General features: G+C 40.3%; 2 protein-coding genes across 2 annotated transcripts; both read right to left on the reverse strand.

Annotated features, from left to right (window-relative positions):
• Nucleotides 1-2,479: 2,479 nt before the first annotated feature.
• Nucleotides 2,480-8,189, reverse strand: LOC115405829 (pancreatic alpha-amylase-like). The gene is made up of 9 exons (XM_030115564.1): nt 8,009-8,189; nt 6,566-6,712; nt 6,019-6,216; nt 5,505-5,735; nt 4,655-4,788; nt 3,731-3,953; nt 3,531-3,652; nt 3,312-3,437; nt 2,480-2,669 (listed from the first exon to the last, which is right to left on the reverse strand). Exons 1-9 carry the CDS (start codon nt 8,174-8,176, stop codon nt 2,480-2,482), a joined length of 1,539 nt encoding a protein of 512 aa, XP_029971424.1. The 5' UTR covers nt 8,177-8,189.
• A 4,034-nt stretch (nt 8,190-12,223) lies between these two features.
• LOC115405830 (pancreatic alpha-amylase-like) lies at nt 12,224-16,546 on the reverse strand. Its single transcript, XM_030115565.1, has 9 exons — nt 16,379-16,546; nt 15,101-15,247; nt 14,441-14,638; nt 14,138-14,368; nt 13,829-13,962; nt 13,414-13,636; nt 13,207-13,328; nt 12,954-13,079; nt 12,224-12,413 (listed from the first exon to the last, which is right to left on the reverse strand). The coding sequence occupies exons 1-9, from the start codon at nt 16,544-16,546 to the stop codon at nt 12,224-12,226; spliced, it is 1,539 nt and encodes a 512-aa protein (XP_029971425.1).
• Between the last annotated feature and the right edge of the window lie 2,819 nt (nt 16,547-19,365).

Genomic DNA, 19,365 nt, shown 5'->3' on the forward strand with positions numbered 1-19,365 from the left:
AGAATATACAATGCGGGGCGAACATTTGCAGGCATCAGGAGTAACGTTCAGGACGCTTAGTGACCATGTAGGTGTCAGGAAAAACATCCCACAATGTTTACCTGAGGACCTGACATCTTGGATATTATTCCACAAAATAAATCTGGAAACAGAAGCAAACTGTTTAAATATAGAACTCTTACTTGCATCAGTGTGATTTGAAATTCTCTATATCTATTTGTCTGAACATATCTGACAGCCAACCCTGATACATGCTGACCTTTAAAGAAGGCAGTATAACATTTTGCCGTAAAGGGCTTAAAATAGCGGTGTCACACTTCATTCTCGTGGACAAAACCTGGCATGCAAGAGACTTCTCTCTGGCCTGTGGAACTGCCAAGCAAACTGTAAAAATTCAAGTATTTCAACACACACTCAATTCTTAAGAGTAGCAGACATATCAGTGACCCCTGAACTTAAATGAGTTTGACACTTCTGTTTTAAAAGGTACTAAAGTGTGAAAGGTGTTTTTTTTCTTTTTTTTTTTTTTTAAACAGGTGCTCTCTTAATTCTAAATCACCCAGTTTTTACTGCTTTCAGATGTTGCAGTTTTTTCTGGTTCTTTCACATTTCTTATCATGACTTTTTCATCCAGGGCGCTGGTTTGCTAATTTACATTTTTAAATCATTATCTGCTCCGAGAGCACTCAAGTATGGGTCGTCATGCTGAGTTTTCTTTCCCCTTGACTTCAGTCAAAGCTATCGAACATATGAAGAGCCTGTTTTCTTATAGATTTCAGCTCGGCTCGACAAAATCAGAGCATTTGGCACGCACTCGCTGTATATACTCCCAGTAAATCAATTCACATGTTTTCATGAAGCATGCAACTATGAAAAAACACTCAAGATCATGCAATGCATTATTTTAATGCAGGAGTATGAGATATTCTACCCTGTTGATGACGATGTAGATGAAGGATCTGGGTGACCCAATGACAATCACATTCGGGTCAGTGCTCCACATGTGTTTGCAGAAATCCAGTCACACCCAGGTTGATCCGCTCCTTCACTTGCCAGGCACGTCATCCATCATATAATCCTCCTCCAGTGCACGATGTTAAAGGAGCCACTATTTGTAGCTTTTTCTCATCATTCAATATGGGGCTTGTAAATAGGGTTGGGCATATTAGGATGACTAGTGGCAGTTTTTTTTTTTTTTTTGATATGTCCTTTGAGCTATATCCCTTCCTGATAAATTACTTTTCATGTGAGGTATCTGTGTGTTTGCTCATTGCCACCAGTGCTGTAGTTTATTGGCAAATATGACCAACCGCTGCTGCTAACCAGCATGGTGCACTGAATAGTGTTTTTCAGTGTGTGGAGTCAAGAAAGCGCTCTCGTCTGGTACAATATATTCAGCTCATCCTGCCAGGAGGCTATCCCGGGGCTCTTGGAACAGGCTGCTGCAGACTGCAGCGTATGGCTGCTGTGGTGGAGACATACGGCAGGTAGTGTAAAGAGTCTGTGCCACGCAGGAGGGAACTACTTTTATTGCTTTGGGCCAATAATTACAATGGAGAATTGCAGCTAAAGTAAACGAAGCAAGCGATGTTTAAGATGGAGCAAAGAGAGGCTGTCTGGTGCATTTTTTGATTTCACAGGAGGATCATGGTGATTATAATGTAACCTCATTCACATCCTTTTTTTTTTTTTAAGGCCCTGTTGACATGATATTTCAAGTAAAAACGTATCGTAAAAGTTTCCTGTTTGCGCAGCAACATTTTGAAAGCAACGTCCCTTTCCACGAAAATAGCAGAAATGCCAAAAACAACATAGTTTTCATATTGTACCACTAGGGGGAGGTGTTGTTTGTTTATGCAATGAAACTACACACAGAACTATAAACATTAACAACGATGAGGGTAAGAATATACTTTAATAAAGCAAGACACATCATAAATAAATCCAAATTGTAACGATATTGACAACCACACTGAATCTGCTAAACGTTTCACACTAAGGATGAACAAGATTGCGTTGCCCTTTGGTGCTTGATCCTTTTCCGAAAAAAAAATAAAAATTGTTTTTACAGTATAAACCCAGGCATATTAAAGCTACATTAGTTTGATTTTCAACAGAAGTTCATTTGATAGCCAAGGATATAAAAAGCTGGGATAATGAGATTCCCGTGTCCCCTGTTGGTCCTGTAGTGTACTGGTGAGCAGCCAAGGGTGAGCCCTGCTCCAGCCACTGCTGAAAACCAGTGTGGCACAAACATGCTGTATCTGTCTGTTGTGATCAAATTAAAGCAAACTGTTTTTGCACATATTCTATTGTCTCTCTTTATTTATGAGTTCCATCAACCAAATCCATAGTTTTTGTAAAACTGCAAAGTTATGACATTAGCTTTTTTTTTTTTTTCTTTTTTTTAAATCAGTAACCATTCAGGTCATCTTTTGCGCTTTAAATATGACATTTATTTTAGGTCCTCAAAAAGTATTTATAGCTTGGACTCAACATGAATAGCAACAAATGGGTCCTCCTCGCTGTTGCTGATGTGGAAGTGGGCGCGTCCGTCACCCCCAACAGAGATCTGCTTCCCAGTGCATCTACTCCCTTCCTTCTGGCCAGAAATGACATCGCAGTAGGTACCGCTGGGCAGGCCAGTGTTCAGGGTGACATCCAGGTTCCTGAAGAGGAAAAAAATGCATTCCATCACACCTGAGCAGTTCTTAAGAGGATCTCTGTAGTTTAATTAGAAAGTACCATTTATACCAAAGATGTCAAACGCATTTTGTTCAGGGGCCACATGCAAAACAGTTTCATCTTGAGTGGACCAGACCGGTAAAATAGTGACACGACAACATTTAAATTAAAAAAAAAAAAAAAAAAAAAAAAATTTGTTTGTTTTTGTGCTGAGTATACATCTTGAAAATATCTATATTTTCACAAAGCCAAACAATTACTATGGAAAATTGTTCCAATCTCAACATAAAGCCAATTTGAATGAAACAGGTGCACAACACAGTGAAAATGTCCAAGAGGCTAGTTGGAGAGCAATCAGGTAGCTTACTTTTACAGCAGCATTACCAATATCTCAGCTCAGATCTCAGTGTTGTGTTGTAGTGTGTCTGCTACTGTTAAGAAATTTATTAAAATAATTTTTTTACAATTTATGGGCCACATTGGGAGCCTCATGCGGACCAGTTCTGGCCCATTGGCCTTATGTTTGTCATCCCCGGCACATATACCAACAGCATATCACTTACACTGATTGTAAATGTGTAAATATTCATTCGAACCTCAGTTGTACACAGTTAACAAGTCCTCACCAGTCGTCATTGTTGAAGACGATGAAACCACGATTGCCGCGTCCGAACGCAACCTGGTTGCTCTGGTTGTCCCACCAGTTGCTGTGAGGCTGTCCACTCACCACATTGCGGAAAATGACCATGTTCCTTCAAAAAAGATGCAGAACGTTAAAATCCAATGTCGTGTTTGAATATCTTCCCATTCATACAACAGGACGGTCCTGGGTTTTAAGGACTCACGTGATCTGACGCCATCTGTGCTCACACACCCATCCATCTCCACATGTCTGGTCAGGATAGACGGGAACAGGCTTGGTTGATCCATCACTGTAACTGGGAGGGCCAACCCAGTCGTTCTGGTCCTAATAAACAGGGTTAAACAAGCATATTTGGCACGGTTCCAAAGACCAAGCATTGCATTTACTGAACAAAGGGCGTACTCTTCCATTCACGAAGTTGCGGTTCCAGCGGAAGCTTGACATGACCCTGGTTACTCCATAGGGGTGGGCTAGCATGTAGGCCACAGCCATCTTGTGGAGTCTGGAGTCCCAGAAGGTAATAATGGACGCTCCGCCAGCACCGTGTCCTCTCTGATTGTCGTGGTTGTCGACGAAGACGACAGCATTGCCGTCGGGCATGAAGCCCCATCCTTCTCCCCAGTTGCTGGACTCAGGAATAGAAATTGGAAACTCATTTTAAATAATTGGTGTTAATTGGTTAAGACTGCAGCCACTGCACTAATCAAGTGTTTTGATTAGTTTCAGACTGATCATTTAAGGCCTACACTATGGCAGCAGGTGCCTAAAGGGCAAAAGGCTTCTCACAGGATTTGAAAGCCAGTTGCTCATAGAAAGCTTTCTCATTTACACATTAATCTGCAAGAGCAACACTCAACAATAACTGTATTTATTGTTTTATTTGTGAATTATCTCTTCAACTAATAGACATACACATCAGAAAATGGTGAAAAAAGCTTTTAGATGTCGGGTCCAGGCTGAAGTGTCTTATTTTTTCATCTACTTCATCAAGATGGTTCAAGCCAAAAGTTTTTTGTTTCATGTGTTGATTTGGTCTCCCTGCATTGCTACAAGGCCAATTTTGAACATTTGTAAAGTCTAGTCTTTGTTCTTCATTTCTTTGTTTTCACTGTCTAGAGGTAGTCCAGTGCTCCCACCAACGATTGCTTATTTAAAGTCTATCCAAGACCAAATGAATAAAGTGCAGGTCATCTACACGACTGCAAAGTAGACTAAACACACAAGCCACAAACTGGGTCCTTCATTCACAATTAAAATCAAAATATTATGGCGGAAGAAAAATGAGTATTTAAGTTGAAATCCCTTTTTCAACTATAAAACACATACCTGGTGTAATACAGCTTCTCTCCGTTCCACTTTCTGAAGACGTTTCCTAGTTTGGCGCCGTATTTGAACTCTGTCACTCTTCCCAGATGGAAATACTCGCGAGATGAGATAGCTTCACCTCCAAGATCAATCACCTAACACAAAAAAACAGTGATATCAGGAATCCTGTAACAGATATCTTTCAGGCCCTGTTCACATGATGAAAGTGAAAATGCATTATTTTTGTGTTTTAGTTGCAGATAACCTTTGCATTTACACAGTAACGTTTTGGAAACATTCTCATGTTGGGCCACTAGAGGGTGCCGTTATGCGTTTTTGTAATGAAACCAAACAGTTTGAAAACAACAAGAGGAGGAGTATTCAGTCTTTATCCAAGCAACATTCCACACTGTGCTGTTCAATTACAGTTATCTTTATGTAATTTTCCACTAGAAAGCTCATGTAACCTTTATATTTTTTTTTCAAAACTTTTTTTTTATCCACTTAGGCTGATTTTTGGCTTTCTGATATTAGATATATTAGATGCAAGGGCTGCCTGTGCTCTTCAGTCACATACTCAAATATTGATCACGGCTTGGCGAGACCACTCGTTGCCTTGAATGCAACTAAAGGTTTCTGGCAGCACTTTGTGTTCATTTGCTGTAAATTAGTCCTGCGAAGTTCACATAAGTTCATCCAGCCACTTTTATAAACACAACTACGGAAAGAAAAGTGCTGATTTGCTCTAAAATGAAACCGCTGTTTAACTGACATTGTTTGAATGACATTGTTTAAAACAGTTGTTTGTTTGTTGCTTTTTTTTTTTTTTTTTGGTGATTGACATATAAGTAAAACATCTGAGAAAGCCCACCTCCTGGTAGATGAAGGGTCTGGAGCCACTGGGGAACCACTGGGAGTTGAGATTTTTCAGACGACTGTAGACATTTTGCACGTCGCCGGGCCACATGTGTTTACTGGCGTCCACTCGGAATCCAGCCACCCCGATGTCAATCAGCTTGTTCAAGTACTCGGCCAACTTTCCCCTGACGTAGTCCTTCTCCAGGGCGAGGTCCAGCAGACCCACCAGACGGCAGTCACGTACCTGGAGGGGTGGATTGACGTGCACGTTACAGTCTGTTTTCAGTTATGATGATGACCAAAACTCAGTACTGATGCACATCTGTCCAGAAAAGAGTTTCATAGTACCCGAGACAAGTACAATAATGTTCATACCACATCTCAAAACTATGATAATTGACCAAATGTGTCACATGTATATTAAGTTATATTGATTTACTCAACAGTTTTCAGAATTAGGTGAATCCAACAGGTCCGAAGTGACTAAAATCAAATTGAAGGGTTTGTTTTCTGTGTATATTGATTACCTGATACTTGTCACCATAATTCTCAATGTCACCGCTGCCAGTCCCACATTTGTGATCATTGAAGTCCCAGCTGGAATAAGGCACGCTGGGGAAGTCTCTTGTACCGGTGTTGAACCAGTTTCCACATGACGAGTGTGTTCCCTCGCCTCCCGTTATTCCACACATGTGATTGATGACGACGTCCGCATAGATGTTGACCTGTTGAGAGGACACCAAAGGTGCAATACTGATGGAGCAGTGGTCAGGAGGGGTGTCAAGCCCATTTAGTTCAGGGCTACAGACAGTGCAATTTCATCTTGAGTGGACTGGACCTCTTTAATAGTCATAAAGCCTTGAAATTTAAACTTCAAGTTGGCACTGTTGCCTGGTTGAATGCCGCTGGTTTCTCCCCCAATGGATGCATGAATATCTCAGCATTGACAGCAGGTGTAAGTTTGTGTAAGGGGCTAAGTGTGGTTTGGTTTGATTCCTGATTCTGGTCATACAGTATACGGCAACTGGTGCTCTTTGAAGGACTCCATTACAATGCCATTGATGTTTCAAATACCCCGACGTTGTTGCATCTGGTGACCATGTCTTTCAGCTCGGCTTCACTGCCAGATCTTGAGCAAAGGTTGTAGCTGATTGGTTGGTATCTCTGCCACCAGGGCCTCCAGGGACTGTTCAGAATGATGTGCTCCTGTGGTGGGGAGATCTGAGGAGCACACACAGAAAAAAAAAACATTCTTCACTTTTGAATCAGGTGTCAGTGGTATGGAAGATACTGAGTTGTATACAGTGACAGACGGTGAGGTTAAAAACTCTGGTATTTGCAAACCGTTTTGTTTCTATGTTCTTCTTTTTCAAAAATTGACTGAGGAGTCATTTTCTCTTCATATTTAGGATTTCCTGCTTCTTTTCCCCTTTGCTTTACACTCCGTAACCAATACTCAATTTTGCATAATATCATTTTAAGTGTAGAAATCATAACTGACTCTTAAGTCCCTCGATGGGGAAATTTGCATTGTTGCAGAAGCAAATCGACAGTATAAAAAAGGGACAAAAGAATATGAACAACAACAATAAATTTCAAAAACAATAATAGCAGCAAAAATAACATAAAAACAGGCTACCACTGACAATATTTAAAATTCTTGCTTGTTATTATCGGTGGTGATTGGAAAAGTCATTATCCTGATTTGTTATACTGAATAATAAGAGGTTATGGAAGTATTTTGTTATACTTGTACTTTTTTGAACATTTGTTAAAATATTAGATTTTATTTTTACTTATTTGTGAGTTCCATTCAAAACCTTTAACTGATGACTTTTTTTTGTCAATTATTAATCAACACTAGAAATTAGAACTTTTTTTTACAAATCTTTTCATCGAATTATTGGAAGCCACTCAGTCAACATGATCAAAGTGTTAATAATGTTTTACCCATTTTTTTCAACTGAAAGCTTCGCTTTGTAAGTTTATTCTCATCAAGCCAAGATTTTCCTTCCAATAAATGTTAAAAAGTAATAAAATGATTTAGTTTACTAGACCATAGCTTTTTTCTTTTTTTTTTATTGCTGAGTAAATTCCAGGTAAACATGGCATTGTGTGATAAAATAAAATACAGCAGGACATGAACATATGCAAAGGAACAGTTAGAGGTAGAAAAACCTGTAAATATATAAATAATTAAAATAAATCTATATTTTACAAACACGCAAAATAATCTATATCCAACTATACACACACCTATCTAGACATATACTTATATACATGTAGCACATATATCTAATTCAAGATGTCTGAAAAGATTCAAATAATGGTAGAGATTTTATTTGTCTGAGAATTTCACTTTCAATTTTAATTTAATGCAATTAAAAAGCAACTAAGGCGTTTTTGTGAGAATTTCATTCTACTTTTAACGTCAACAGTACTCATACTTCAGACATCAGGCAGTACGTCGACAGATGAGTACACATTTCCAAAGTGTACACCTTTTCGCCAACTCACCTGAATACCACCAAATCCTTTGGGGCCGAGGAAGCGCTCGCACTCTGCAGCGATGTCGGCCCAGCGCCATTCAAACAGCTGGACGATGGTGGTCCGTCCATACTTGAGGTTGGGGTCGTGCTGAGCGAGGCCGAGGCCGAACAGAGCCACCAGGACGAGCAGCTTCATGTTTGTCACCAATCCACCCCCCCTCCTGACTCACTGCGAGTATTTATGTCGGCGTGTTTTCCCCTGATGGCCAATGAGCGGCTGGCAAATATCAGCATGCAGATTAAACAGGTGCATTTTTATCACAAGTTCCTGCCTTCACCCCAAACAAACAGAGGGAAACACGGCTTGGAGGCATGTGCAGGTGGGGAACATGGAAGCTTGCATAATGTCTTTAGAAAAATACAAATAATAATGGAGTTAATGAGACTGAAATGGTGCGAGCGCTCATAGCGTACTGGCTTCACCTCACAGAAGGTTCTGTGAGAGCAGGTCAAACTCATCTCCAGCAGAGGAACAAGCAACAAATCTGCTTTGATTCGTTACAGTTCATTAACTTTTAATTATATTAGACAATAATAGCTAATGAAAACATTTTCACTATGAAATGTTATCAAATATAATTCATTTATTCACATCTAAAGATGAAAATGTGTTGAGAAAGATCTCACCTCTCAGACCAGCTGTGCAGATTCAACCTGCTTCTGTATTTGTTTAATCTGTTGAAAAGTCACTTGATTTAGCAACAGGCCGTTTAACCCTTCACAAGGATCACAAGAATGAATAAATAAATGGTTTATTTATGATCAAAATTCAACACATAAAATACAAACTTGAATGTAGTGGATTATTTGTGCCTGTCCTGCAAATTCTATGGAATAGCCTAGAATATGTGGAAATTAAAAATAAAAAAGCTTTACTAAAGCAAAATAAAATCATATATGATCACTGTATATTTAACAAATCATAAAATATATTTTTAAATTTGCCAACAAACCCCCCCAAACGCTTAAGATTACGCTCAAAAGTGTCTCTCAATGGGTTAATATATCACTGGATTTCCTCAAAAGGTGAATCAACATTGTTGCTCAAGTTCTATTGAGCAATACTGGAGTATTACCATAAAAAGTCCCTCGTGTGATTTACAGGAAACAAGAGGCATGTGTTTCAAAAATCTGTACACTTAACGGTGTTCTGTCATGGTCGGTAATTTATCAAACATCGTTTGGTATTAATGTCGAAGGTGCCATCATTTGGGCTTTAAAGGGTTAGCTCGCAGAACTTTGGTTTGTACTGTTTATTTTGGAGTAAATAAAACAAAATAAATGCAAAAAAAAAAAAACTGATAGCAGCAGTAGATACTGGGTAGTAAGTAGTAGGGTCACTATCCTTCTAAAAATATCCCTGGTGTGTTTTTGTTATTGGGCCAGGAGGGTGCGACTGTGTGTGAGAAAGGAAGCACATTCAACTATTTACTTTTCCTTGATTAAAGCTTTCCCAGTCTAACATGTTTATGTAATGAAGCGGCTGTCCTTGACATTATACCAGACAGACTCGGAGTGGGATTACGCAGGGGGGAGGGGAAAAAAAGGTTGTTGTATAACTTTCGCCGTTTCTGTCCTAATCTCAAAATTTGCAAATTATCTCAATAAATGTCTCCTTCAAAGAAAGACGTGTCAGCATGCAGACTCCTAACAACGTCTTGGATAAGAATTTAATCACAGCGGCAGCCACTGTTTTTGTCACAAATATGCAAAGTATCTGCATTACTTAAGTCTTTATCTGCTTTTCATTGAGGGAAACCAACAGAAGGTCAGATAGGGTTAATTATTGAGCCTTCAAAAAACATTTTTCATGAGAGGTTTCAGTCCACTCCGCTGCATGTGGGTGAAGGGTCATGATCCAGCGAGCAGGCCAGCTCAAGACAGACCATCAACGCCATATTAATCATTTACTATTTTGTCAACCAATAAACACAGTATTTAGACTTGAACAAAGAGCTGGACTGATTCAATCATCTATACAGCATTCTGTTGCATAGATGATTGCGTTCTGCCTGCAGAATCCCAATCACTGTCTGTGTTGTATCTATAAGATACATCTCCATTACCTAATGAGAGATGCGCCTGATCTGATCTCATGAGGACTGTGTGACCTGTAAACACGTAGTGTGCCTGTAGTGTATTTGGACCTTGAGGCTAAGAGTGATCACTAAGGCGTTGTATGTTTTCGAGTAGGATAAGACAAGCATACATGCGTCAGAAATGTAGAACAGTCATATATTACAGTAGTATATTTCCATTACACAGCTCAGCCTCAGTCAGCCTGTCCGGTGAGTCCGGCCCACTCCTCCAGTTCCTTCTGGGTCGGGCAGGCGCTCATCCACATCAACCACCTGGAGCTGGTGGCGGTGCTCTGCACCATTTTTTTCTGGATCTGACAGGCCGGCATGTTCTGACCCAAACAGAAAACACGGCAGAGGTTTCGTCCATAAACAGGTGGGGAGGAACCTGTTCAGTTCCCTGTTAAAACTGTCTCACGCCCTGATGCAATGGTGCAGTCTTGAATTGTCTCTCCAAAGGGAGCACTATGGTGACCAACGTAAAAGCACACTGCCCTGTTCTTTTCTAAAACACACCAGAATGCACCACTGGACATGTATGCACTAGCTCACCCATCGTCTAACATGCTCCTGTTTGCATTTCCCCCAGTGGAAGTCATGCTGCTTGCTCTGGAGAGGGTTTGTCAGCACTGCCTGTCCGTGACCCCAGTAGCTCCTGATTGACCTGCGAAGTCATGGCATGTAGAGATAATAATTCAGCTGGCAGAGAGACTCTGGCGGCTTCATGTCCACAAGGATCTCCTCTGCAGTGTGAGAAGAGGTGATTCAGCCACACCCAGAACTCTGTTTGCTTACCTGTTGAAAGATCCTATTAATTAGCAAAGGGCCAAACCCCTGAAGAGGTGCCATCAATTCAAGAGACCTCGGCTCTTCCAATAGAAGTCTGTATGTATTTATTGGATTTTGATTATTTATTGCATTGATTAATTTTATTCTATTCAAGACTCCTTTGTGTCTCACTTTATGCTCTCCAAAGTAAGTCGGTGGCCTTCATGCCTTCTCTGTTCATTCCTCTCATGGCCAATTCTTCCGTGATAGGTCCTGAGTTACTCTAAGCTCAGCTCAAATGTGGCGTATTTACCTGATACCCCATACCATATGTTTTATACCTCACTCCTTTCCTGCAAGGAACAGAAGTTCTACAAAATATTTTGCTTTAAGTCAACCCATGAAGAACTAACACATGTAATACATCTACCACCCTTCTGCCATGACATGTGTATATAGCACTGTCCTGGGTATGCATTTGATAATGGAAAGCTGCATTATACCAGCTGGGGGCCTTTCTGTGTGGCGTTTGCATGTTCTCCCTGTGTGTGGGTTTCCTCCAGGTCACAGTCCAAAAACACCAGTTGCTGACTGTAAATTGCCATGTAAATTCAATGTGAGTGTATGTGGACGTCAGTCTCTGTTTTTTCTTTTTTTTTATCCTGTGACGGATCCTGTCTTTGCCCATAAGCTGGCATCGGCTCCAGTCCCAGGCTGCACAGGTTTAAATGGTAGAGAAGATGGATGGATTTTATGATTACAATTACAATTGCATTTACAAAGATTACAATTATTTGTCAATATTACGTATATGTTGTCTGCAACTTTCAGTTTTATAGTGTAAATATGACTCAACCATTAATCTGTTAATAGGCTACATTTGTAGAATAAGAGTTTTGGGTGATGGTTAAAATAACACGGAGTTTTTTTTTAGTTGATCTCACCAGATTTCACAAACACATGATCCATATTTCTGAATGCGGCTGTTTATAGATGATGTCTCACTTCAGATGATATCACTCACACAATTTGCTGTTTGTTCAGCATTTTTAACCCTTTGAAATTACTCTGTGTCGAGCTGATTGAGTTTATTTCCCATTTGTAACTGAGATTCTATGAGAAGCCAGCATTCTTTCCACATGCATGTCAACTTTTAAAGGTCACCTGTGCAATATTGATGAAAATTTACAACTGTGTGAGGGATGTGAGTATCCACAGTTTTTCTGCACAGGAAAAGATAACTCTTCTTGAAAGATGGAAGAAAATGTTTGCAAACACACGAACTTTGAGATGCATGTATTAAATATGTTTATTGTTTTCACGAGATTAAGTCGTGTTTACAGCTTGGCACTGACGTGGATAGCAATGAAGGGATCCTCAGCGCTGCTGCTGATGGTGAAGCGAGCACGTCCATCACTTCCGACAGTGATCTGCTTGCCGGTGCATCTGCTTCCTTCCTTCTGGCCGGAAATGACGTCGCAGTAAGTACCGCTGGGCAGACCAGTGCTCAGGGTGGTGTCCAGGTTCCTTGAGGTGAAAGTAAAGCACATAGTTTCCTTAATGACAATCACTTTATCACAATATAGCGCACTTTTGAGCAGATCTTGTTGTGGTCATGTTGCGTTGAAAGCGAGCAACCTGGTTGGGAAAATACAAACAACCGTGAGCCTCAAAGCCAAGCTGTCAGGGTGAGTTTTTAATTTGTATTTCACTGTATTTTGCCCCAAAAGACATAAAAATTTGCCTTTTTTTGGGATTGTAGTAATTTTCAGGAGTACTTGTCACGTTTTGTGGAAAAAAAAGAAGACATTTTCATCATGCAAACTCTGACACAACAAAGAAAAAGTTTAAATTTAAAGACACTATTTTACCAGTTTGGCCTAGTTAGGATGAAATTTGGCAGTATGTGGCGTCTGTACTGAAATGTGTTTGACACTCGGGATGCAGGAAGAGCTCCATTACTGTGAGTTTAGCTAGAAACATTGATGAGTCTCCATTTCTTCGGCCTTCATGTTTCCCTAAACGGAGCTGATGATATAACCTCCTCAGTGTCTTTAATGTCCTCACCAGGTATCGTTGTTGAAGACAATGAAACCACGTTTGCCACGTCCAAAGGCAACCTGATTGTTCCCGTTGTCCCACCAGTTGACGAGAGACTCTCCGTTGACCGCGTTACGGAAAGCGACCATGTTCCTATAAGGGAGGTTTAACAAAATGAATTTCGATGCCACAAACGGTTTCCACACCATAAAAAAAACAAAGCAGAAGGGGGTTTTATCTTCATGTGAGACCAGCAGAGTATCATTTCTTTGAGACTCACGTGATCTGACGCCATCTGTGCTCACAAATCCATCCGTTTCCACAAGTCTGGTCAGAGTTGATGGTAACAGACTTGGTGGATCCATCGCTGTTGCTAGGAGGACCGATCCAGTCATTCTGATCCTGCAACGGTAAAGGAGTTTTTAAAAAAACTATTGCAAATACCCATTGTTGCACAATCGCAGCTTGTGGTCAAAACACCGCGTACTTTTCCGTTCACGAAGTTGCGGTTCCAGCTGTAGCTTGACATGACCCTGGTCTGTCCGTACGGGTGAGCCAACATGAAGGCCACAGCCATCTTGTGGAGTTTGGCGTCCCAGAAGGTGACAATGGACGCTCCGCCAGCACCGTGTCCTCTCTGATTGTCATGGTTGTCAACAAAGACGACGGCGTTGCCACTGGACATGAAGCCCCATCCTTCTCCCCAGTTCCTGGAGACATGAAAACAATTTCAGTAAGTAATCTACAAATCAGATCTCTAAAATTTTAACATTTTTCCAACTGGATAACTCCAACCTTTACCAGTTTTATTGAGCTTACATTATTATCATTCAGTAATGTATGCAATTGAGGGCTACATCAGATACTCTGTGAAATGACTGAGGACCATGAAATACACATACTTGGCGTAAGACAGCTTCTGCCCTGACCACTTCCTGATGACATTTCCCAGTTCAGCACCATATTTGAACTCTGTGACTCTTCCCAGACCGGTGTACTCTCTGGATCCGATAGCCTCGCCTCCCAGATCGATAACCTTGGGAGAGAGTAATTAACACCATCAACAGTCTTTAAAATGAGCAAAAATCACCAAACTAATGCATAAAATTAGCTTTTTTTTTTCTTGTATTTATGATCAGAAGTGCTTCAGTTGGGTTCAGCATAGTTGTTCATCTTCCCTGTTGAGACTATTCAACGCTCCAAACTCCTACCTCCTGGAAGATGAAGGGTCTGGATCCACTACTGAACCACTTGGTGTTGAGGTTGTTCAGGCGGCCGTAGATGGCAGACAGATCGCCGGGCCACATGTGTTTACAGGCGTCCACTCTGAAGCCAGCCACACCCATGCTGATCAGCTTGTTCATGTATTCGGCCACCTTACCCCTGACGTAGTCCTTTTCCAGGGCGAGGTCCAGCAGACCCACCAGGCGGCAGTTACGCACCTGAAAAGGTAATGCACTGTGTCAATATGTGTTTAGTTTTGAAGATTGTTGCTTGACAGATTCCACCATTACCTGGTTGGCGTCACTGTAGTTCTCAATGTTGCCGCTGCCCGTGGAGCACTTGCCGTCGTTGAAGTCCCAGCTGGAGTAGGGGACAGCAGGGAAGTCCTTTTTGGTCGCGCTGAACCAGCTGTTGCTTGAGGAGTGGGTTCCCTCTCCACCACCAGCTCCACACATGTGGTTGATGACAGCGTCCACGTAGACGTTGACCTGCGATCGGACAGCAGGATAGAAGGTGTGACAGTGTTTCAGCACATCGCAGCTACACTGCTTGTCATTTTCACACTTTCTGTTCGCACTTTAAGTTCCTGCTGGGGTCATCAAAGTGTGTCGGAGCAGCTATTGTTTTGTTGTAGCATCAGTGGCTGAGAGACTGAAATACATGATGGCAAAGCACCAAATGAATGTCTTAACAATGTGAGAGAATACACCGATGAGACCAAGACGTTAATTCATTAAACTGCTGCTCTTTGCTCCATTTGTCCTTAAATGCCAGTGCGTGTGTGTGTGTCGTAATAAAACCGTTTGTGCAAATACAGTTAAATGTCAGACAAAGTATCTGGTAATAATTTCTTGCTTTGGAACGGCCGTATATTTACAAAAACACTTGTAAATACAAAAGAACAATGTGCCTGATGGTTTCCATTAAGTCTCATCCATACTGCTGTTTACCCCGGCGTTGTTGCATCTGGTGATCATGTCTTGCAGCTGGGCCTCAGTTCCCGATCTGGAGACCAGTTTGTAGCTGATTGGCTGGTATCTCTGCCACCAGGGCCTCCAGGGGCTGTCCAACACAATGTGCTCATTGGGAGGAGAGATCTGAGGAAAAGGAGAAATGTAGTTTCTGAGTTTCAGCATTTATTAATGCGGACTTCCTCAGACGAGAAATTGTTTTGTTTTGGGTTTTTTTTCAGTCTTATAGGAAGACATTACTGGAGAAAAGAATATTTCCACAAATGCTCCCACAAAGAGGGAAAACTAGCTGTACCTCCAGAAACCTTTGAGAAGGATTAGCATTTGTTTGCCACGGTGTGATGTATTGCATTAGGAAGGATGGATGGAAATTTGACCCACCAAATTTTAAACACTTGAATCCAATAAGGATGGAAACTTTAGAGGAAGGAGCAAATGATTTGCATTACGACTCCCAGTGGTGAATTTAATCCCGGAATGAACATGTGACTGTAATGGAGTTTAACGGCTGTCACTCTGGCTTTTCCCTCTCACTCATTCAGTCTGGTTGTTCTCTCTGTAAAGCTTCTCCCACCCAGCAGAGGTCCTCAGTGTCTATCTCTCTACGCTGTGTCTCCTGTCTGCCCCACCCAACTCACCTGCTTTTACTACTGAGCCATCTTCCTGCCTGCATCCACCTTCTTTTTCACTCACTAAGCACAATTTACCTCATTTCTCTGAGAGTTATGATCCACATGCAGCCCTTTGGCTTGCCTGACCATCCTGCAAGCTGTCAAGAAGACTTATAGAATCATGATCAGTCTATTTTGACTATTAGGACTGAAACACATACAATACACATATAATTCATGATATCCCAAGAAAAAAAAGAAAAAAAAATAGAATATTCATTTTTGGCAATTTCAGGAGAAATGCAATTATTGTCATCCAGTTTACCAAGCAGTTTTGATTAGAAATTAATTCAAATTTGAAATTTTCCTTTAGCGTAGTATCTGTCATTATTTATGGATGTGTGATAATTTTCATCTGCAGAAAGTAATGAAAGAAAATTTCTAATTAAAAAAAAAAGCAAATTTTAGTTGGAAAACACCAATTTACACTCTTCTCAGTACCAATTCCCTCATTTGTACCAGTACCACTACCAACATTTGTGGTCATGTGTGAAAAAGATGGAAATCAAAGCCACGTTTAAAAAAAACAATGATAATCAGAAAAATCACAATCTTTCTTAAGATGTTCTTTTCCATTCATACAAACCTGAACACCACCGAAGCCCTTTGGCCCCAGGAAGCGCTCACACTCTGCAGCAATGTCGGTCCAGCGCCACTCGAACAGGTGGACGATGGAGGTGCGTCCGCTCCTGAGGTGAGCGTTGTGCTGGGCGAACCCAAGCCCGAAAAGTGCCACCAAAATGACCCACTTCATGGTTTCCCTTGTTAGATGAGAACACAAAAATCCTGACCTGACTCCTAGTATTTATACAGGTTTTCCCTCCGTCCTAGACCAATGAGGAACCAGACAATGTCAAGGTTAAGCAGGTGCTCCGTTCTCATAGCTCACTGAGGGGATTCAGGGACAATATTGATTTTAAGGGTCATCCAATCCAAGTCGGAAACCCAAAACATGTGTATCCAGTTGGTTCCAGATGGATACTGATAGTGGAATTAAAACCGCAGAGAAGAAATTAAACCCATACCAAAGGAATCTCAAATTTTCTGATGTTCACTAATGCAAGCTACAGTAAAAATCAAGAGGAACTAAACCACTACTCAGTAGATGCTTAGCCTCAAAAGCCTTTCTTCAAAATTTCAAAAAACTTGTGGTACAATATAGAAGCAGTTTAATGAAAATCAATACAAATTGAAATAATGAACAAAATATGGTCAAAACAACAGTTATATCAGGTTTTTGCGATGCCCATGAATGTTTTCCAATCTGCCTGAGCCATTTCCTCCTGGAATAAAAAACGCAATGTTTAATTTTCACCACTAGGTGGCTTATCTGACCACCAGATTGTTTCTATTTAGTGTTCGTAATTAAGTTGCGGCTCTGACACCTTCTTCAAGTCATTGGAGAAAGTGTCCCACCAAACATCTGACGTCAGGGAGACGTGCAGATCAGGTCATTATTGGGTCGGTCAGTCAAAGACCATATCTACACGTCCGCAGAACATACAAAATAGATCCAAGATTCAGACGTTATTATGGGACCTTTTTTTGACGTCATAATGACCCAGCTGGCATTCAACTGACCTTAAACTTTGAAATTTGGTTGAAATAATGTCATTTGATGAAAAACGTTAATTCAAAGTCAAAACAACGTTGACACTAAATGGTTGAAGTTGTGTCGTAAAGTCACTGTGGATTCAACATTGAAATATCAACATTTTTTAAATGTATTTTTTAAATTTTGCTGAAATATGTCAGTTGAAAAGCGTTATTTCAACATCCAGACAACGTTGATAAATTTACCACTGAAAAAGTGTTTATGTGAATGTTAACCTCCGCCTTGTATTTCTTTTTCTTTGAGTCTGTTTGTTTTCATTGTCTCGTAAAGACAGAATTATGTCTAATAAAAGAGCCACCCAAGTGTTAAATTTAGTACGTAATTTCATCAAATTGTGAACTTTGGTGAAAAACAAAACAATCCTCTTCAAAACCACCACTTTGTTTCGTAAGTATTGCACTGTATTTCAGGATTAGTTTTCTGCAAACTAGTGGTCACCCTCCCATTTACAGATGAAATACACAGTAAACTAATAGCTCAACAGGTAAGGCTGAAGATTGCTAAATAGTAAGTTGTAAGTTTGAAACCCGTGTTTCACCTTTCTGTAATGAAATGCTGAAATGACTGTAAGAATATGCCTGAGCCTCAGACTGCAAGTCCAGTGGTTAGAGGGTGGTCAATTTAATTTATAATTTTCTGCACTTTTGCTGCTGTACAGCTTAACTTAAACCAACTCTGCATTGGAGGTCAGCACGACGTCAGATTCGGACCTCCATATGACGTCCAAAAAAGACGTAATAAAAAGTTTTATTCTGCACCTACAGCAGACCTGATTTGGAAGTCAAAAGAGAATTCTTATTCTCTTGCTTATCATTCTATTCTATTACGGTCCATTTCCTTTTACTCATATTAGGAATTAGTTTGTAATCTTCTGTCTATCTCTTTGTTTTTAATTCCCACCTTGTTTTGTACCGGTGCGCACACTAGTGGATATACAGGTGTTACAAAACATCCGTTATGTAACTTCTTTAGTGTTGTTATTTACTTTGCGACAGCTTCAACCAACAGAAATGAGTTAAATTAGATGGATAACTGGAAAAAAACAAGTTATGTAAAAGAGGTTAACTAACCAGCCCTGACAAAACAGCAGCATTTTCCCATGATACACCTCAAAGTGATCTTAGTGATGTGTAGAAATGTTAATGGTCACCACTTGCAGGTGACATTAAAGAGGAAAGAGACCCTGGCTTGCTTTTCCTTCTTGGGGATAAAAATAATAATAATAAATTAAAAAAAAAAGAAGATATATTGAATAAATAAATAATTTAGAAAATGAAAAAAAAAATGTATTGCACAGGTCTGGTACTGCTGGTGATTACTGGTATTTATACTTCACTGACAGTATTTCTGTTCTTGAACTGTGTAATACACACTCAGATGGATAGAGATAAGACTTGTTGAGTTCTCTTTACATATAATAACTGATTCATACTATATTTTGACCTAACTTCCAAACAACATATATTTGTCAAATCAACCCTAAACTGCCAAATACTAACAAACCTACAGTTTAACCTGACCATTTGCAGTCATTTTGGACAATGCATGAGACCTGAGTATGAAAAATTACATTTTGCCTGTGATACTACTGTTAGATGATTGTGTTCTGATATGCAAATTTATGGTAATACTTGGAAGACAGTGTCCGTATTATATTTATTGTTCAATAAAAGTTGCATCCTGCAGACCTGTTTCTGAAAGTAACATTAATTACACAAACTGCTGTTCCTAATTGATTCACTAGGGGTCAGACGGTTGCAGCGGGAGTGAAATGGTGAATGTATTTGAAAAATGTCACACATGGACGTTGTATTTAAATGCAAAGTGCATGGAACTGAAATAGCCTGATTAATAAAGAAAGAGTCGTTTGTCACTGTCACCCACTCAGCTGGATATCGTTGCACAGCCTCTGCTTCGGTATTTTACCAACAAAATGAGTGCATTTGACTCACAGTCAG

Source organism: Salarias fasciatus, chromosome 18 (genome assembly GCF_902148845.1).
Source record: "Salarias fasciatus chromosome 18, fSalaFa1.1, whole genome shotgun sequence".
In the NCBI taxonomy this organism is placed as follows: domain Eukaryota; kingdom Metazoa; phylum Chordata; class Actinopteri; order Blenniiformes; family Blenniidae; genus Salarias; species Salarias fasciatus.